This window comes from Pituophis catenifer, unplaced genomic scaffold (genome assembly GCF_029215685.1).
Source record: "Pituophis catenifer annectens isolate HBS135680 unplaced genomic scaffold, rPitCat1.0.hap2 SCAF_1, whole genome shotgun sequence".
In the NCBI taxonomy this organism is placed as follows: domain Eukaryota; kingdom Metazoa; phylum Chordata; class Lepidosauria; order Squamata; family Colubridae; genus Pituophis; species Pituophis catenifer.
In genome coordinates, this window is record NW_027256881.1 from 205,156,602 (window position 1) to 205,177,650 (window position 21,049).

Below are 21,049 nucleotides of genomic sequence, written 5' to 3' on the forward strand. Positions count from 1 at the left end.
TGATGGGGGAAATCATTCTGAGTTTTAGAGTAGGTCCTCATTATTAAGTTGATGATACCAAGCTCTGTTGTTCCTGCTCATGCAGCTTCAGGGAAGCTGCTAGAAATCCTTCAATGTTGTATAAACGTGGTGATAGATTGAAGCTGGGGGGGGGGGTGGCGGGGGGGGAAGCTGAAATTAAATTTAGGCAAGGCAAAGATGCCATTATAAAACTGAATCCTAGGTTTGAGACCGTTTTGTACAGGGTTACACTCTCTTTAAAAGGCTAGATCCACAAACTGAAATTATTCCTCAGCTGGAATATCCCAAGATTTGTAAATAGCAGTCATGACAAGAAATATGTTGGCAGGTTGCAGCAACTCTTCTTGAATTGGTTGGATTTGGTGACAGTTATCCATGTTTTGGTTACAGCCTGATGTGACCGTTGCAATGCACTTTACATAGGACTCCCTAGAACTTGCAACCAATGCTAGTTGATATTCAATGCAATGATTGGGGTAGGGGTGGGGGGGTTATTATATTATTTTATTATGTGATTATTCTCTTTTATTAGTTTTATTGTTTTATATATGAGGTTTTTATATTCCGGTAAGCCGCCTTGAGTCGCCATGTGCGAATAGGTGGCAATATAAATTTCCTAAAATAAATAAATAAACAAACAAACAAACAAACAAACAAACAAATAAATAAATAAATAAATAAACGATAGCTGGGCTGCTGACTGGTGCAAGGTGTCATATTGTACATGTACATAGTTTGCTGCTAAGTTCTCTGCTCTTTAGTTCAAGATACTAATATTTGGGTGTTCATCTCCCAAAGCTGGAGAGAACCCAACAGCAAGATATGTACTACAACCTGGCCTTCCCCTGCCCGCCCCCGGAAATTCCTATGATGTACATACCAGAATAGTTTGCCTTTCATCATGCTTTTAATTGTTAATTAACAGCAGGATTAATTTTTATTTATCTTTGTACCATCTGTACTCTGATTTTTAATTTTATTAGCTATCCCCATACCTATGTTAACAGAAAAAAAAAATGTAAAAGTAAAGTGTGATTCCTGCTAGAAAGGAGGGGTATATATCAAATGAATCAAATAAAAAAAAATATATAAATTGTATTTGATGCCAATAATAATTGAAAATAATATACAATTTTAATAAATGAACATACAAACAAATATGAGGATATAGCCTAGCATAGCTTTGGCTTCTATAGACCTAAGTTGCTGCATTCAACAGCTAACGTTATAAACAAAATGAAATAAAAATGTCAAGGAGAAATTGGCCGGCTGCAAGGGGGAAACCCGATCTGTGCAAAACCCAACTCAAAAGGTCCCTATCTCATCACAGGCAGAGGGTATTCATACTTTTTCCAGGAATCAGAGATGCTATCAATATAGCTTTGGGAATATTTTAAGTCCTCACTCAGTAGCAGCTTTTGCATACTTTATTTAAATTCTTTCCTGTGCTTGACATTATTCGGCTCACTTTTAATCTGCTCAAGAGAATTATTGTTACTGGGTGGTTAAACCCATAAATCGGTTAAGAATAAAATGTGTGAAAGGGTATATGGACCTGCGGGAACAAGGATAGAAAGATCGAGAGAAGTATAATGAATAGTGTACTAAATGGTAAACAGAGCTGTGTTTCTTTTTTCTTATCACTCGCCTTTAATGTCTTCGGATGACTGCTTCTTAGTCTTTTTTCTACATGCTGCATAGTGTTGCCTAGTCAAAGAAATAGTGTGAAGAGAATGTAGATATGTGCAGAAGTTAGTGGAACCATAATTTATGTAGAAAATAGAAGTATTATGGCAAATGTTCAGTGGGTGGATAGCAAAGGACATTGCTTATTGGTTCAGGAAAGAGGCGAAGAATTTAATCAAGGTCAAAGTACCCATTCTCAGTTAAATTTAAATAAAGTTGGACGTGGCTGCATTTCAAAGACTATTTGTTATCTTATATTTGTTTTGTGTGTTTTTTACACACACTATAAAGTGCTCTTAAGATATAGTCCTGTGGTAGGATGAATTCCAGAGGCTCTTTTAAATAAATCGCCTCCTGTGGTTTTTTTATTCTGACCAAGGAGCAAATATCCTCTGGCCTCTTGGTTATATTTTCAGGGGAATTGTAGCATTGTACTATTAAGGGCTGTAGTAAAGAGGAGTGGAGGCCAGTGAATATGGCTTCTTCTCCTGTTGGTGTGCAGCTGCCGGGACTTTGGGCTCAGAGAGATTTTGACCAGTTAAATTACATTCTGCTTAAATCTATTGATTGTGCTGGAATCAAGAATATACAATTCTGGATGGAGATTTCCAAAGAAGGCAAGACTTTTATAGCAGCTAAGCAATTAAGAGAAGTAAAGGTACTACAGGTCTCTTTCTTTTCCTGTATGAACAGTTTTTTTTTTTTTTAAAGAATGATATCTGATCCTTAAAAAGTTGATTGCTTCTTTGGTTGGAGAAGAGCCATCGTGATCTTGGGTCTATTTATTTCCTAAAACATTCTTAAATAGCCTAGTTTAAAAAACCCCAGAAATCATTTCCACTTTTTGCTATAATAGTTCCATATGCCTTAAACCCATTTTTGTTTCATGAGAATGCCACATGAATGGGTGCTCATCTGACATTTGACAAAGACATTTTACTATCATTTAAATGTCTTTGTCTTTGAAGAGAAGGATCCATGACACATAGAAGCAGCATGTCAATGAATTTGTAAAGATACTGTCTAAAACCGTGATGGCGAACCTATGGAACGCGTGCCCAAGGTGGCACGCAGAGTCATCTTTCCAGGCACGCGAGCTGTCACCCAATTCACCTGCAGCTGCATATGCGCATGCGCCCCAGCTGGTGTTTGGGCCTCCGGTGCGCATGCGCACAATTCTGGAGACTCAACTGGTCTTTGGAGTTCTCTTGTGCATGCTTGTGTGAAAGCTGTGCAAATGCACAGATGGTGCAATTGCGTGCACAGTTCACAGGGGAGCCGTGCAAAAGCAGCGCACATGCGCAGATGGTGCAATTGCACACATAGTGCACAGGGGAAGCCGTGCAAAAGCCATGTGCATGCACACATGGTGCGGTTGCGTGTGCAGCGCGCGGGGGCGTGAGAAAGCTGTGCACATGTGCAGATGGTGTGGTTATGCGCCAGCGCACAGGGGAGGAGCTGCGCGTAAGTAAAGTGCGTCTCTGTTTGGCACTCAGTGAGTAAAAGTTTCGTCACCACTAGTCTAAGGAAACAGTTAGCGTGGCTGGACTATAGCACTTTAGTTTAAGTCCTATAAAGAGGCAGATGAACTACAAGGCAGATAAACAGTCAAAACATACCCCTGCCTGCCCTCCCTCTAATGCAGCGGTCACCAACTAGTGGTCCATGGACCACTGGAGTTCCGCGAGAAAATTTTGGTGATCCGCAGAAAAATTATTTGCATTTTTTATATTGCACTAAATCAGGGGTCCTCAAACTATGGCCCCTGGGCCGGATATGTGCAATGAATGTTTGTGTTGCTGCAGAGAGTCTCCCCCTTCGGAGTCTTTTTGTGTGGGTTGGAGGGGGACACAAATTCCGACTTGGGGTCTGCTTCAATCTTCTGGTGTGGGGCTTTGGGCAAAGACTGGAGGGAAGCACCGCTGCTGGCAGTGAAGGGCCAGAGGACCTTGTTCCAGTGGGGCTGCATCATGGCCAAGAACTGGCTGACCATTTCAGCCCGCTGTGCCTCCAGGCGCCAGTACCTGGCCTTGCACTCCCGCAAGTCTTCCCTCTGCTTGGAAAGCCTATGCTCCTAGTCCTCAGTGAGGTGCTTCTGCTGAGCCTCCTTCTCAGCCAGATCCAATTTGAACTGAGCCAGCTGTTTTGTCAACACTTTTTTGTGGTGGCTGCTTAGCTCCAACAACTAAGGGGCATGGGTGAGCAGGCGAGGAGTGGCTGAGAGGGAAGGATCGAGTAGAGGTCGGAGAGGCACCCTCGACACGAGTGACATTGAGTTGGCCACGCCCATCCAGTCACATGCTCACCTAGCCACGCCCACCCAACCAGACATTAGGTAGACCATATTAGTGGTCCGCAGGATTTAAAATTATGAATTTAGTGGTCCTTGAGGTCCGAAAGGTTGGTGACCCCTACTCTAATGCACTGATTTTCACTAATGAGTCTTATGCTCGTAAATATAACTCATGCTGATCCCATGCATGTTTATTTGGAAACTGGCCTCTGCATTCAGTGAGACGTATTCCGCAGTGTTGAGGATTGAGGCTTTAATATATGAAACTCCATTCTAGTATGTTTTATATAGCCACGTTAGTAGTGCCAAATCTTTCCTACCAAAAATCAACAGGTTTTGCAAATCTGATGCACCTTGGAATGATTAAACCAACTGTACATGCTTTTTTTTTTTTTTTTGGTTATCTCTCTCCATAGACAATGGGACCTGGACTCAACTGTGGCTTGTAACTGAATATTATCAGCAAGGCTCTTTGTTTGACTACTTAAACAGCAACACTGTGACAGCTGATGAAATGATTAAGCTGACATTTTCAATAGCCAGTGGTCTAGCACATCTGCACATGGAAATCGTTGGAACCCAAGGTATAAAACCCTTTTCAATGCAGTTTTCTTTGTGTTGAAGTCATAAGATTTAGGAATAACTTGAAGAGAAGTTAGAGGGATATATTTAATGGGACAACCAAGCTTAACTCAACTTAATTGACATCCACACATCGGTTTAACCAGGAATAATAATTGTCCTCCTCTTCCAGCAGCACTATAATACCTGGCAACTTTAGGAGAGGCGAAAACTTGCCTTCTCCATTAGCTTGAGTATCACTTGCTCCTCCTCTCTCTGATTTACAATCTGGCACATTGGCATGTGACTAATTATTAAAATTCTATGTAATCATGAAGAAGTCCTTTATCTTAAGAGCTGCGGTCAGTGGTGGGTTCCTCCCAGTTTGGTCCGGTTCGGCTGAGCCGGTAGTGGTGACGATATGATGTCACCAAACCGGTTCTCCCCCCCCCGCCCTCCCCCCCCCACCCATCCACGTTATTCTTACCTTTTATTTGGTCCCACCCCCAATCTATTGCTGCCTCCTGAGTCCCAGCTGATGACTAGAGGGAAAAAAACTGTTTAAACTCTTGCCGCAGGGCTTCAAAGGGCCGTCCTACAGCTGATCAGTGTTAAAAGCAAACAAATGAGTCGGGTCGTAAGTGCGAGGACTGGTCGTACGTGCGAGGATCTTCCAGAAATGACTCTGACCAACTAGCCACGCCCACCTAGTCACATGACCTCCAAGCCACACCCACAAAATAAGCCATGCCCACAGAACCGGTAGTAAAAAAAATTAGAACCCACCCCTGGCTGCGGTGGCACAGTGGTTAGAATGCAGTACTACAGGCTACTTCTGCTGATCACCAGCCGCCAGCAGTTTGGCAGTTCAGATCTCAACAGCTCAAGGTTGACTCAGCCTTCCATTCTTTCGGGGTCAGTAAAATGAGGACCTAGATTGTTGGGGGCAATAGGCTGACTCTGTAAACCACTTAGAGACTGCTGTAAAGTACTGTGAAACAGTATGTAAGTCTAAGTTCTGTTGTTATCTTGCTTTTTCCACATCCTGTATTCCTTTTGCACTACTTGAATTAACACTTGGATCAGGAGTGAAATTCAAAAATTTTCCCTACCAGTTCTATGGGCATGGCTTGGTGGTCATGTGGCAGGGTGGGTGTGGCTTGGTGGTCATGTGACTACATGGGTGGGTGTGGTCAACTCAATGTCACTCCCACCCAGTCACATGACAACCCCCCCCCCCGGCACACCTGCCCAGGTTTTGTGACTCCCGGTGTTTTCTGTGGAAAATGGGTCATGTGACTGGGTGGGCGAGGCCAACTTGATTGGTCTCACCCTTAGGAAATTTCTCCTTAGTCCAATTCACAATAGAATAGCACTGTTCCAATATTTAGAATAGAATAGAATAGAATAGAATAGAATAGAATAGAATAGAATAGAATAGAATAGAATAGAATAGAATAGAATAGAATAGAATAGAATAGAATAACAGAATTGGAAAGGACCTTGGAGGTCTTCTAGTCCAACCCCATGCTTAGGCAGGAAACCTTACAACACTTCAGACTAAATAATTATTCAATCTCTTCTTAAAAACTTCCGGTGTTGGAGCATTTACAACTTCTGGAGGCAAGTTGTTCCACTGTTTAATTGTTCTGTCAGAAAATTTGAGGGGCTCCTACAAAATGAGGGAATCAATCTATTTTCCAAAGCACCAAAAGGCACAACAAGAAACAATGGATGGAAACTAACCAAAGAGAGAAGCAACCTAGGACTAAGGAGAAATTTCCTAAGGGTGAGACCAATCAACCAATGGAATAGCTTGCCTATGCTCCATCACTAGAGACTTTCAAAAAGAGTGAGGGAAGTACTCCCCAAAAGGACAGTGCCAGGAACCACTAAAATAATGCAGAAAATTTTAAACAACCATTCCCCTTTAAAAAAAACACAACCCCAAAGCAAATGTAGCAGCTGAGAGGGAAACTAAGAGCACCTGCTCAGGCTAATCAAAAGCCTGGGCATGCTGCCAAAAGCCAATAACCCTTCCAACTCTATTATTCTATGTTCTCTATGTTCTAAATCGGGTGCTTCACAGCAGAAACAATACAGCTGGCTGGACCACACATGCATTAAATTCACGGCCTGTATGATCAAGCTGCATCATTGTCCCCTCCTGTATCTTTTCCCCCTGGAAGAAACAAGAAGTAGTCAACACTGCAGCAGCTATAAAAGGTCTTGGGAAACTCCAGGGAGTATCAGCTGATCACAGAAGTGTTACTTAATACTCTTTATAATGAAAATGTTCGTCCTTCTTCCTGAAGGGAAGAAGTTAATCCCATCCCTAGATGGGTGATTGATGGGTTTCCCTGCCCTAATCCTGTCAGTTTCTGTTGTTTATTGACTTGATTCAGCATGTATGGCTGCATTTCAGCTGCAATTGTTAAGTGGAGCTATTAACTGAAGGGAGAGATAGAGAGGGGGGGAGAGGGAGAGGGAGAGAGAGAGAGAGAGAGAGAGAGAGAGAGAGAGAGAGAGAGAGAGAGAGAGAGAGAACCCTCTCTTGCACTTTATTTTTAACCGGTTCTCCGAACTGCCTAAACAATTTACTAAGTTTGGGTGAACTGGTGAGACCGGCTGAATTTCACCTGTGACTTGGATATATTTATAATATAGCATAAACAATTGTGAGAGTAAAGTTTCTTTCACCTTGAACTTGTTTCCTGGGGTCATCACGGGTATGTCCATTGAGAGATTTGCTCAGATTCATTCTACATTGAACTCCAACTTTGATGCAGATCCAATAGAAGTTACAGGGTTTGAGCATTGCATGGTTATTTGGGAGGAATTTGAACCCCTGAGGAAGTGAACAGGGTTCTTGTAACTGTTAGTTTGGCCATAGTTAGACCCATGTCCCTCCTGGCTGCTCAAGGCTGCCCAAGAGAGGATGTGTGATTGGGTCTGTATCAGAGGTGGGTTTCAGCAGGTTCTGACCAGTTCTGGAGAACCGGTAGCGGACATTTTGAGTAGTTCGGAGAACCGGTAGTAAAAATTCTGACTGGCCCCTCCCCCATCTATTCTCTGCCTCCCGAATCCCAGCTGATCGGGAAGAAAAGGGGATTTTGCAGTAACCTTCTCCTGGATTGTGGAGGGAATGGAGATTTTACACTATTCTTCCCCTGGAGTGGGGTGGGAATGGAGATTTAACAGTATCCTTCCCCCGCCACGCCCACCAAGCCATGCCACGCCCACCAAGCCACACCCACAGAACCAGTAGTAAAAAAATTTGAAACCCACCACTGGTCTGCATCCATCCTTGTCCTCCTTGATCTTGACATGGTGTGTAATCTGGGTTTCTCTTGGAATAGTGACTCCTGCTGAAGGAGCACTTTTAAGCAGCACTTAAAAGAAAAACCAGGTTTTCCTGCTCTTTTCAACTCTCCTAGTTGCATTTGTGTGCAAAATGTTGTTACTGTGCCTGAAGAATCCATTTTGGGGCTGCATATGCTAATTTTGTTGCAAGGCTCCTAACCATTTCAGGTTAAGCAGCAAAGACTGCTGAGATTTCTATCTGTTTTCACTTGAACATAAATAGAAGTAGCCACTTAGTCGGGAATCTTGCTTTCTCAAGTAGAAAGAATAGTTTATTACATTCCTCTTATTAGTGTTGACATATTGTATTTATCCTAAGGCCTGAATGCCAGTGTAATATATGTTTTCTGTGAAGTAAACCAATTGTACCTAACATTTGAACTTGTTACCATATATGTTACATTATACATTTTGTGCTTCAAAGGAAAGCCAGCTATTTCACACAGAGACTTGAAATCTAAAAACATTCTAGTCAAAAGGAACGAAAGCTGTGCTATTGCTGACTTGGGGCTAGCTGTGAAGCATGACTCCGTATTAAACACAATTGACATACCACAGAATCCTAGAGTAGGAACCAAGAGGTAAGACGGTCAAAAAAAGTAAAGTTTTTATAAAATTGTGATATGAGCATAAAACTGAAACGGTGTTGGACAAATAATCTCTTGCAAATTGTTCCTCTTCATTTTAGTGATAGGTCCCCAGATTTGTGCAGTCTTGTAAATCATTCTCTAATTTTGCTTTTCAAATTTTGCTTTGTTGTTGAGCATTTTTAATTATCACATGATCTGTAGCCCTATATGTCTGGGCAAGAAAGAATCAAAATACTGATCCTTCAGAAACTATTTTTGTATGACTCAGTCTAATTGTTTTGCCTTGGTAAACTCTATGACCTTTTGAAATCAAATAAGGCATTTCCTTAAATAAAAGTCATGGATTGTGAGGAGTTGTGTAGGGTTTATTTTCCCCCAGATCTCGGGAGCAAAAACAGAGCAGTAATTTATTATAAAAGGAACATTATTGCTCATTGCTGGGTATATCCTATCAAAGCAAATTAATAGCTTCAGAGAGACAAATAGGTGAATGAATCATTCTTCCTATGTCCATCTGAAAGTAATTGAACTTATTGAAACCTTTTTATATAGACAATCAAGTAAACTGAACATGTCTCAAATTGATCTGCACCTGATGTTGGAGTGCATATTTTGTTTTGCATTATGGTAAATTGATGATCAATGTTATCTTTGGGAACCATTTGTTCCTTTCCTATGTGTGTGATTCAGATTGATTATAAGGAAACTGCTAAAGTGGGATTTGGGGAAAAATATGAATAATACTCTGAATTTGTCCTCTCAAATACGTTCACTTACTTAAAAATATCACATGTATTGTCCATTTCAATTATGCTTCCTTTAATCATGCTGCTGTATATTGGAAATACTGATTAAATTCTCATTAGCTGTGATTACTTGCAATTTCCCTTTCATCAACAAATCTCTGAATTTTTTTTTTAATTGAAAAGTTTTACAAGAAGTTTACATATTCCCCCCCCTTCCCTACCTCAACCTCCCCCCTCCCCCCTCCCCCTCCCTTTCCCAGAACAAATTACAGGGTATAAACTTCAACAATCATAATCAATCCTAGTCTAAACAATTATGACATTCCACATCTCTTGTTCCTTCAATTCCCTAATTACCCACCTAGCTTTATTACTTAGAGACACACTAAATATCTATATAATCATTCATAACCTATCTGCAATTTCTTATTCCGGTATTTATTTTGAATATAATCTATCCATCTTCTCCAGTCTCTTAAATATCTTTCATTTGAATGATCCTTCAAGTACGCCGAGATTTTTGCCATTTCCGCTAGATTTGTAACTTTCATTGTCCACTCTTGGATTGTAGGTAAATCTTGCTTCTTCCAATATTGTGCCACCAACAGTCTTGCTGCAGTTATTAAATTCAAAATCAATTTGGTCTCTATAACTGTACAATCCGTAACTATACCCAGAAGAAACAGCTGTGGTGTAAATTTCAACCTCTTTTTAAGAATATTTTGTAAAATCCACCAGATTTTAATCCAAAACGCTTTAACCTTTTTACATGTCCACCAAATGTGAAAATAAGTAGCATCCTCACAATTACATCTCCAACATTTTGGTTGTATATTCGGATACATACGAGATAACTTTTTTGGGTCTAGATGCCATCTATAAAACATTTTATAAAAGTTCTCCCTTAAATTTTGCGCTTTGTTAAATTTCACATTTGTCACCCATATTTTCTCCCACGTTTCCATCATTATTGGCTGTTCAAAATTCTGCGCCCATTTTATCATACAGTCCTTAACTAGCTCTGTTTCCGAGTCCATCTCTATCAATATATTATACAATCTTTTTATGTGCATTGGGCTTTGGTCTCTAATTTGTTTAATTAAATTTTCATCACTTTGTATAACACCAGTTTTCTGGTCTTTTCTCCATCTGGCTTGTAATTGTACATATTGAAACCATGTTTGAGTTATTTTCTCCTCTTTCATCACATTCACAGATTTTAATTTTAATATACCTCCCTCCATAATGAGAATATCTTTATACGTAATTATATCCTGTCTACTTTCTATACTCGTATTCTCTATTGCGTGCCTGGGTGCTGTCCATATAGGTATTTTTTCATTTAACTTATATTGATATTTCTTCCAGACACGCAATAAAGCATTTTTCAGTATATGACTCTTAAATGCTCTATCCACCCTTTTTTCATACACTAAATAAGCATGCCAGCCATAGACCAGGTCATGCCCTTCAATATTCAATATCCTTCCATTTGTTAAATTAATCCAATCACTAATTGCTGATAGAACAGCTGCTTCATAGTACAATTTTAAATTTGGCATTTTCAATCCTCCTCTTTCTCGTATGTCCTGCATTATTTTCAATTTTATCCTTGGTTTCTTACCTTGCCATACGAACTTATTAATACCTTTCTGCCACTCTTCCAGGTTGGCATCCTTTTTTAGTATTGGTATCATTTGAAAGAGGAACAAAAACCTAGGTAACACATTCATTTTTATAACTGCTATTCTACCCAACAAGGACAGTTGTAATTTTTTCCATTTATCCATTTCAGCTTGTATTTTATGCCAAATCAGTTCATAATTATACTTATACAATTTACCATTAGAAGATGCAATATAAACTCCTAAATACTTGACTTTTTTAACTATTTCACATCCCGTTACCCTTTGTAACTCCTCTTTTTGATTAGCTGTCATATTTTTAACTATCATCTTTGTTTTTCCAATGTTTATCTTAAACCCAGATACTTGACCGTACTGTTTTATTATATCAATCAAAACCTTTGCTGATTCCACTGGATGAGTTAAGGTCATAACCAAATCATCTGCAAATGCCCGTATCTTATATTCATAGTCTCTAACTTTGATTCCCTTTATCCCATCTACATTACGTATTTTATTTAACAGCAACTCCAAAGTTAATATAAATAATAATGGCGATAAGGGACATCCCTGCCTCGTCCCTTTTTCAATTTTAAAAGTTTCTGTCAAACTGCCATTAATAATTATCTGAGCTGTCTGTTCCTGATATATTGCTTTTATGGACTGCATAAAGCAATTCCCAAATTGCATCCTATTAACCACTCTCAATAAAAATTGCCAATCTAATCGATCAAAAGCTTTTTCCGCATCCAGAAATATAAGCACCGCAGGGATTTGGTTATTCCTTTCCAAATATTCCAATATGTCAACAATTTGTCTTACATTATTTTTCATTTGTCTACCTTGTATAAAACCAGTTTGGTCAGCATGAATCATTTTTTGCATTACTAGCATTAACCTATTTGCCAATATCTTAGCAAATATTTTATAATCTGTATTCAATAAGGATATGGGTCTATAATTTTTGGGTTGTGTCAAATCTTGATCTTCTTTTGGAATTAACGAAATAAAAGCTGTTTTCCATGAGGGTGGTACCCCTTCACCCAGCTGAATTCTATTAAATAATTCTTTAAGAGGTAAAACCATCTCCAGTTGTAAATATTTATAATACACAGCTGTTAATCCATCCGTGCCAGGAGCCTTACCAGTTTTTAACTGTTTAATTGCTGAGAGGATCTCCTCCTCTGTTATTAATTGGTTTAACCGTTCTCTTTGTTCCTCTGTAACTATTGGAATATTCTGTCTATCCAGATATGTCTCTACCTCTGCACCTTGTATTTTGTCTGCAGTATACAGTCTTGCATAAAATTCTAAAAATGCCTTTTTAATCATATTTTGGTGATACACCTCTTTACCTTTATACTCTATTTTCTCTATGGTATGAGATTTTTGTTTTTTCCTCAGCATGTATGCCAACCATCTACCTAGTTTATTTGCATTACAAAAAGTATTATGTTTAGCATATTGTAAATTGGTTGCCACTTGGTCTGAGAGCATCATATTAAATTGCCCACGTAATAAACTGATCTCTTCTTTGATTTTCTTATCCCCTGGGTTATCAATTAACACCCTTTCTTTTTTCTTAATCTCTTCTTCTAATTCCCTCCTTTTCTCCACTTGTTTACGCCTATAAGCATTATTCATATTTATCAAAACTCCTCTCATATATGCTTTACTAGCATCCCAATACCATATCCATAGATGTTCCCTTGTTCATATTGAAAACAAAAAAATCCTTCATTAGTTTTTTACATTCTATTACATTTTTCTCATATCTGAAAAGGTTTTCATTTAACCGCCAAGATCTCCTAGCTCTTTCCCCACACTCCAGTTCCATCCAAACTGGGCTATGATCAGTTAAAATTCTGGGACAGATCTTTATCTTCTTTACCCTGGAAAAAAAATCATTTGTAATTAATATAAAATCAATTCTTGAAAAGGATTGATGTCTATCTGAAAAAAATGTAAAATCTTGTTCTCTATAGTTCCTTTCACGCCAAATGTCTCTTAATTCCATATCCTCCATCATATCAAAAAAAGTCTTAGGCAGTCTGGATCGCAATTTGGTAGATTGTACTATTCTTTTCTTATCAATACTAGGGTCTAACACTCCATTCCAATCTCCCATCAATATACATGAATTATAATCCCAATGTAATAATTTTGTATGTATCAATTTATAAAATTTCTCTTGCTGTTGGTTGGGAGCATATATCCCCAATAAAAAAAAATCTCTGAATTTCACTGTCTCTTTGTTTGAAAGGTACATGGCTCCAGAAATACTTGATGATACAATGAACATAAATAACTTTGAGTCTTTCAAGCGTGCAGATATTTACTCTCTTGGACTGGTGTTTTGGGAGATATCCAGAAGATGCTTAGATGGAGGTATGGCCCTTGTCCCTTATTAAGGTTACTTACACTGAACCAAAGCTTTTGCTTCTTATTGAATTTTTGATTCACTTTGGACATGATGTACATTTAATTATAGAAAAATGTATAACCTGTTTTAAAGAGCTTTTAATATATATATATATATATATATATATCTAACATATTAACCAAATCAAAAAGCTTAAACAGGATATATACCAAAATGAACATTCAATTAACTGAGATAGAAATAGAATCAAAAACTTATTTAAAGGTAAATGTTTTCAGTTTTCAGAAGCACATGGAATGAAAGCAAGGCAACTCTTATTCATAACAGTTCCAGGTGATTTCAAATCACAGAGAAGTAAATTCTGGCAACACTGATTTGAACACTAAGGGGAAATAATCTTTTATATTGCTATTACTTCTCTGAATATGGACAATAGGGGTGGACACTTTTTGAAACTTATGATCTTTTGTCTATGGAGATTCTCAATTATCCAGGCCATGGTTGTCCTAAAGGTGCTTTTCCAAAGGCAATTGGACTTTCTTGGTTGTTTTTATTTAATTTGAAAACGTTTTGCTTCACATCCAAGAAGCTTCTTCAGTTCTAAGACTGAATTTAGAACTGAAGAAGCTTCTTGGATAAGAAGCGAAACTTTTTCAAAGGAAAAACCAAGGAAGTCCAGTTGCCTTTGGGAAAAGCACCTTTAGGACATCATCTTTGAAGAATAGAAAAGAATACAGTGTGTATGTAGCTATATAAATAGCTTTTCTTTGTATGTTTGAACATTATAAAGCTTTTAATAAAAAATGTTTATTAAAATTGTACATCGCAAAAAAACAAAACAAAAAACCTAGCTGTGTTATCTTGGGCCAATCATTTTCTCTCAGTCTTAAGAAAAAAACAAGAGCCATGGTGGCACAGTGGTTAGAGTGCAGTACTGCAGGCTACTTCTGCTGACTGCTGGCTGTAGTTCGGCAGATCGAATCTCACCAGGCTCAAGGTTGACTCAGCCTTCCATGATCCTTCTGAGGTGGGTAAAAGGAGGACCCAAATTGTTGGAGGCAATATGCTGACTCTGTAAACTGCTTAGAGAGGGCTGCAAAGCACTGTGAAGTGATATATCCGTCTAAGTGCTATTGCTATTGCTTATAACAAATCACTTCCAAAAATCTTGCTAAGATAATTGCAGGGTGTAGTCTAGGGCCTCAGGAATTCTGGCTCAGGAATTCTGGGAGTTGAAGTCCACAGGTTGTAAAAGAGCCACATTTGCCCACCCCTGGTCTAGGCGGTTGCAGGAATCGTCACTGACAAAAAACAAAACAAAATGAAACTGGATTACATTTAGAAACACCATTCTGAAATGTACATGTATAAAATTCTGGTGTTTTTTTTTTCTTAGAACATTTCTACCATCTGTATCAAAGTCAAAGTGAGAATCTCTTTCTGTCACCCAAACATTAAATTTTAACATTGTAGGGTTAGATATAGAGTCCTGTAAAAGATTTGCCATCTCATGTTATGTTACCTTGTAAGTATAGTCTGTTATTACTGTTGTATACAAATGCATCTCATCCTTCTTCCCTCAGACCATATCAAACTTTGATTAATCATCAGCTTTTTTTTTTTTTACATAAGAAGGATTGGTAGAGAAAATATCTATCAAATTCAGGATCTTGTCAATGCTACAGATGTATTTATTTGTTTGTTTGTTTATTAGTTTGATTTATATGCCACCCTTCTCCGGAGACTCAGGGCGGCTTACAATGCTTTTAAGCAATAGCCTTCATACTTTTGTATATACCTGCTTAGTAGGGCTTTTGGCCCCCCCTAAGCAGTGTTCTTTTTTATACAAAGTCATCTTATTGCCCCCACAATCCGGGTCCTCATTTTACCTACCTCAGAAGGATGAAAGGCTGAGTCAACCTTGAGCCTGGTGAGAATTGAACTTGCAGTATTTGCAGACAGCTGGCAGCTAAATACTACTTTTAACAGTAGTTTAGTTCACTGTACCACCAGGCTCCTTCAAATGAAGATGGTTTCCAGTTATTTTTAATTTGAGCCTAATAGCTCTAAAGATTCTGTTTTATAAAAGTCTGAAGAGATTCTCAGTCATCATAGGTCATGGTTGTCCCAAAGGTGCTTTTTTCAGGAGGCCTCTGGACTTTCTTGTTTTTTCTTTTGAAAACGTTTCTCTTCTCATCCAAGAAGCTTCTTCAACTGTGACAGGATGGTGGGGAATGGAAGGATTTATATTCCTTGCAGATAGCTGGTAATCTGACAACTATCCTGTCAGAGCTGAAGAAGCTTCTTGGATGAGAAGCGAAACATCTTCAAAAGAAAAAACAAGAAAGTCCAGTTGCTTCCTGAAAAAACACCTTTGGGACATTCTGTTTTATAGCTTACATTGTATATATCTCTACAAAAAATTAGTATTTTGGTATAGAATAATGTTTTGAAAGAAAAACAGATGTTGGTAGAGAAATAATTCTCTCCCAAACAAGTGTCTCCAGATGTGTTCAGCAATATTTCTGAATTTTCTGATGAATTCAGGAAGTTCTACCACCACCATATTTGGACACACCAAGCTTGCAACAGAAAGTTGTGCTAGGAAGTTTGTGACTATTATAGTCATAAAAGTTCTAAAACCTGTTTCCTACAACATTTGAAATGATACTAATATGCAAAAATCTATTTGTACCTCATTACTTTCTTAGGAATTTTGGAGGAGTACCAGTTACCTTATTACGATGCAGTGTCTTCTGATCCTTCAATAGAAGAAATGAGAAAGGCAGTCTGTGAACAAAAGCTGAGACCAAATATTCCAAATCAATGGCAAAGCTGTGAGGTAACTTCATCACCTTCATATAAAAAAAATGTACATTTTCAATATTCTCTAATGGCATAAAAGAGACACAGTGTAAAGCAGGGTTTAAATTTGGGTGCCTTGTACCTTCACATTCCTAACTTTTATCCTAGGATAAGAAAGTGCTAACCTATCTAGAGCAGGGCTGTCAAACTCATGGCCCACAGGTTGGATGCGTCATGTGCTGGCCATGCCTACGCCCGGTTTAGTGAAGAGGGAAAAAAGTCATGATACATCACATGATGATGCCGTGACGATGCGAGTTTGACACCCCTGATCTAGAGGCACCAGGCAGCTGAACAGGCCAATGAGGACACGGACAATTGGAAAGAAGGACAAATAGAGGAGACAGGAGGACACACTATCTTTTTAACTTTCCTTTACAAACTAAAAATATAAAACTGCAAAAAAAAAAAAAGTACTTAGGCCCACATGTATATGATTTTTTTTTTCCAACATCAGAAAGGCTGGTGTTTCAAGGAAGATAGTATGCTAGTGATTAAGGCCTTGCCAATTTCAGGCAGCTGTGCCAGCCCCAGGAGAGTATGAATCAACCAATTAAGGTCACAATTAAGGTCAGCAGAACTTATTAACTTGCTGATATCACTTATTAGGGAAGTGCCGCACTGCAGAGAGAAGGTGATCCAGAAGAGACATCTTGATAGATATCAAAAAACTGGATGATATTTGAATTGAAGGTAGATGGAGGACAGAAGGATAAAAAGGGCTGGACAGAGACATGAGGACAAAAAGGAGGAAATACCTTCCTTTTGCCAGACAGCTGGCAACTCCATTTCTATATTACCCATATTTCTGGAAATATTGGTTGAGGGAAACCTTCAGGCAGCCCTGTTGATCTTCTGTATGAAATGTATGTACAAATATGAGGACAGCAGCACTGGATCAGACCGAAGTCTCGATTCAGCATTTGTTCCCACACAGTTATGGAAAATAGGGGTGGGCAATCTGTGGCTAAACAAGCTCTCGGCACTTGGGATTTCTCTAGGAAGGTGCTCCTAGCAAAGACTGAAGTGCCACCAATTGCCTACAAGCAGGAGATGATGGCCATAACCCTTTTCTGTTCATGCCCTTCAGCAACTGGTATTAAAAAGCCAATTGGAGATATGGTTAGTACGTGCTTGAGTAGAAAAGGAGTATAAATTGTATCAACACATACACGGTAATAACAGTGTTTTCCATGAATTTGTCCTTTTAAAGCCATCAAGTTGATGACCATTACTATATCATTTAATCACCAGCTTATCTACTTGTGAAGCTGCTATTTATTTTTTAGTGTATGAATCTAGACATGGATCCAAAGAAATAGGTGGAGGAATGAAAGTCACATTCATTTGAACAAATAAATGTTTCCTATTTTTCATTGGTTTTCTTCCTTTCTCAGGCAGTCTTTTTTGCATGTTGTTCTAGAGCTGGGGTGTCAAACTCGCGGGCCCAAGGGCCAGATGCGTCAGTCACACGCTGGCCACCCCCATTTTAGCAAAGGGGGAAAAAATCACGATACGTCACGTGACAACAACGTGACGCCATGAGTTTGACACCCCTGTTCTAGAGTATATCCCAGCTCTCACCAGAATAATATTTTGGGTACACAGGAAGTTGCTGAGGGAAGGATGAGACAAGTATGTTCATTCCATGAGCAGAATGAAAATTAGGGTCTAAGCCAAAATATGTGAATAATAAATATACATTGATCAATATTTTTGAATTGTTTTCTTGAGGCCTTGCAATATTTATACCATACCAAAAACATTGCAGTGGGAATAATTTTCTTTATTCTTGGTTTGTCCTTTCTTAAGGCGCTCAGACTTATGGGCCGAATCATGCGTGAGTGCTGGTTCACCAATGGGGCAGCTCGACTGACAGCACTTCGTATTAAGAAGACAATTTCTCAACACTGTGGACAAAATTCCAAAGCTTAAATTTACATGCTTTGTAAAAATGGAACAGGAAAATGCATTTATGTCTTTGTTTTTTGAATTGTTTTTGATTTTGCTCTACCTCATGTGATACTCAGAATCGTACTGCAAAGCCCAAATCCCAGAATACTAGAATGTAGCTTCATTGGTTCTTCACATTTCATCAGAATTAACTTTTGGTTGCTGGGTGAAGTGTGTCTTGTTTTGGCTCGTAAAGGAAAAATGATTTATTTATTTTATGGGCATAATAATCCATGAACATGCTCCACAGTGTTGACATGATACTTCCTGCCATGGCAGCAGAAGCTCCTGAATTACAGATAATATATGAGAAGTGAACATCAGCGAAAGTTTTTCACCATGGCAGAGCCCTGTTCTCATTTGTGTTGGTGGTATGCATGAATTTGATAAACTAAACCAAAAGTGGGCAACTTGTGAGCTGATTTTATCACACCTTCCGTTCCATCTAACTTCACTCTTATACAAAAACAGCTTCCTTTTTGGTAAAAACTGTCTCTTCATCCCCCTGGTTTTTTAAAAAAAGGTTGAAAATAGATTTCTTGATCTATTTCTGGTGGAGCCCACTGCATTCTGGAAAGTTATCTCTGAAAGGGTGCAAACACAATGTTGTTTACTCTTCGAAGTAAATTCTGAAGATATTAAATACATTGAGTCTTTATTAAAATATATTGGCCACTGGCTTATTTAAAAAAAAATATTTGAAATGACCGGCTTTTCAGCTCACTTCAAGAACTGAGAAATGAGCCATAAGAACTCTTTAGAGCTTGAGCCTGGAGATCTCTGGAAGATACGGTTGACTGCAGGCTGTCCTCAGAAGATTTCCACAGGCTGTGTCTTCATGTTAATTACACTCACTTGGTACTTTTTTTTTTTACTTTTTATTTTCAGCCAGCAATAGTGCCTGCCTTACTTTGTAGCAACCTGGGGGAGGGGACACACATACAAATATCTGGCAGTGTTTCCATCTTTTGTTCAGGAAGCCCCTAGAGAAAAATGAGCTCCCTCCTCTCCCCACTGGTGGCATTAAAAATCCCCCTTAAAGAATCCATAGTATTTTATGACCAAAGGGGAAAAAAATGCAAGCACACACTCTTGACATTGCCGATGTACAGAATCAAAAAGAGATGCTACCAGTCAGAGCTGATATGATTGGGCTAAGCCAGCCAAAGGTTTGGCTTTTCTGCATTCCTAAGGAAATAAGCAAGTGAGAAACTGAGACCAAACTATCAAGGCATTTTTCACAGAACTTTGTAGAATAGGCGGTGCAATATATGTGTGTGTGTATGCACATGGACACACACATGTATATATGTAATGTGTATTTGTGTGTATATATGCACATGTGCACATTGATTTTTATTAATCAAATAAGAGTAATTAAATAGAACATGCTTACTGTGAAAGTTGTTCTTATATTATTAGTCACATTATAGATGATCATTTATTTAAAGCTTTAACCACCACATTATAGTTAAATGTTGGAAATTCTATATGTTACATGTCTTTTGTCTTCAAATTTCAGTCTGTGAACTAAATGTTCTAAATCTAAAGCAGTATAAACGCAACAGGATAAATCTGGGATGTCTGCTTGGTGGTGCCAAAATTTAGAACAAATTCACAAAGTCCTAATGTAAAATACGTGTAATGCTTACCTGACTTTTCACAAAGTGTGAGAGTGTTTGGCTAAAAAGAAATAGCATTTTACACAACTCTGTTTTGATCCATAATTTTGAAAAAAAATCACTAAAAGCCCTGAAGTCTAAAGAAATGTCAAATAATCACAAGTATCAGTATTAAACTTCTGTAAATTTGAAAAAAAAATGGATGTATATATATATTAATATGTCATTCAGTTGTGAAGATGCAATTTTGATGCTATTCAGAACTGGATAGACATGCCTTTTTTTATAAGCTAATTGTGTTAAGATCTTCTCATGCAGCCAATGTTTCCCATGTGACCAAAGCTATAGGAAGCTGTAGGAAGATAACATGGGAACCATAATTCTCATATGTACCCATGGTTCACATGAATCCAATGTGGCATGGAATCGCCAAATTTAAGGCAGCTCTTGGATGATTATGGTTTGCAAGTGAATGGCCTCAATTATTCCACTTCATAAACTATTTGAATAGAGGAAACTAGTAAGACCAAATTGTTGCTGGTATTTCTAGTTGTAACTGTCTCTGTGCATGACAGAGAGGGTGAACTGTTCCCAGTCAGCCACCCATGATATATTCAGCCTGAAATCCCAAATGTGAGTCTCCAAATTTCTAGGAAAAAGAGCTGTAGCTTAAGAGGTAGAGCATGTATTTTGTATGGAAGAAGCCCCAGATTCTAGGGTGGGGCTAGAGAGAGAACAAAATGCTACCCTGAAGTTGAAAACAGTATCACTTAATTTTATTATTTCTCTGTCTTATAACAGGAATCAAGCCAGCCATCTCAGGGATGTTCATATTAATTTTGGGGTCTTAAAATGAAAATAAGTATGTTGACTTCTATCTTTAATTTTTTTTTTCTAAAATCTATATGCATCCCTAAGCCAAGATTTCAACAGTGTAGTCAACCATGAAAATAGGATTTTTGTTGATGCTGACTCTTGTGATGTGAATGTAACCTGTGCCAATACAATAGTAAATGGAAATCTATAAATTGCCTATTGTCATCTTCACCAGTATGGCAATCATTCTTTCATCTTAAACTAGCTTTTAGCATAATCCTAGCCAATTTGGGCTGAATTCCATAGCTAAGCAAGAGCAGCCCTGGTTAGCACTTAAACTGGAGCCAATGGCAGGCTGTACATCTCTCCCAAGGGAAAGCAGTGACAAACTAATACTGTAACAATCCCAAGAAAACAGTATGGATGTAATCTCTAGAGATTATGGTTTATATCTAAGAAATGTATGTCACATATTCGTGCATAGTGATTGATGATGTTCCTTGTGTTTTAATTTGAATAGTCATC

General features: G+C 38.4%; 1 protein-coding gene across 5 annotated transcripts in view; it reads left to right on the forward strand.

Moving 5' to 3' along the window:
* The window catches only part of ACVR1C (activin A receptor type 1C), a 47,689-nt gene extending 29,596 nt beyond the window's left edge, over positions 1–18,093 (forward strand). For all 5 annotated transcript variants that reach the window (XM_070956991.1, XM_070956989.1, XM_070956990.1 and 2 more), the window contains 5 exons: positions 4,417–4,584; positions 8,349–8,505; positions 13,149–13,273; positions 15,980–16,110; positions 17,946–18,093. In XM_070956991.1, the coding sequence (XP_070813092.1) occupies positions 4,417–4,584; positions 8,349–8,505; positions 13,149–13,273; positions 15,980–16,110; positions 17,946–18,068 (704 nt within the window). In that variant the 3' untranslated portion in view covers positions 18,069–18,093. The remainder of the gene's footprint in view (positions 1–4,416; positions 4,585–8,348; positions 8,506–13,148; positions 13,274–15,979; positions 16,111–17,945) is intronic.
* Positions 18,094–21,049: the final 2,956 nt, after the last annotated feature.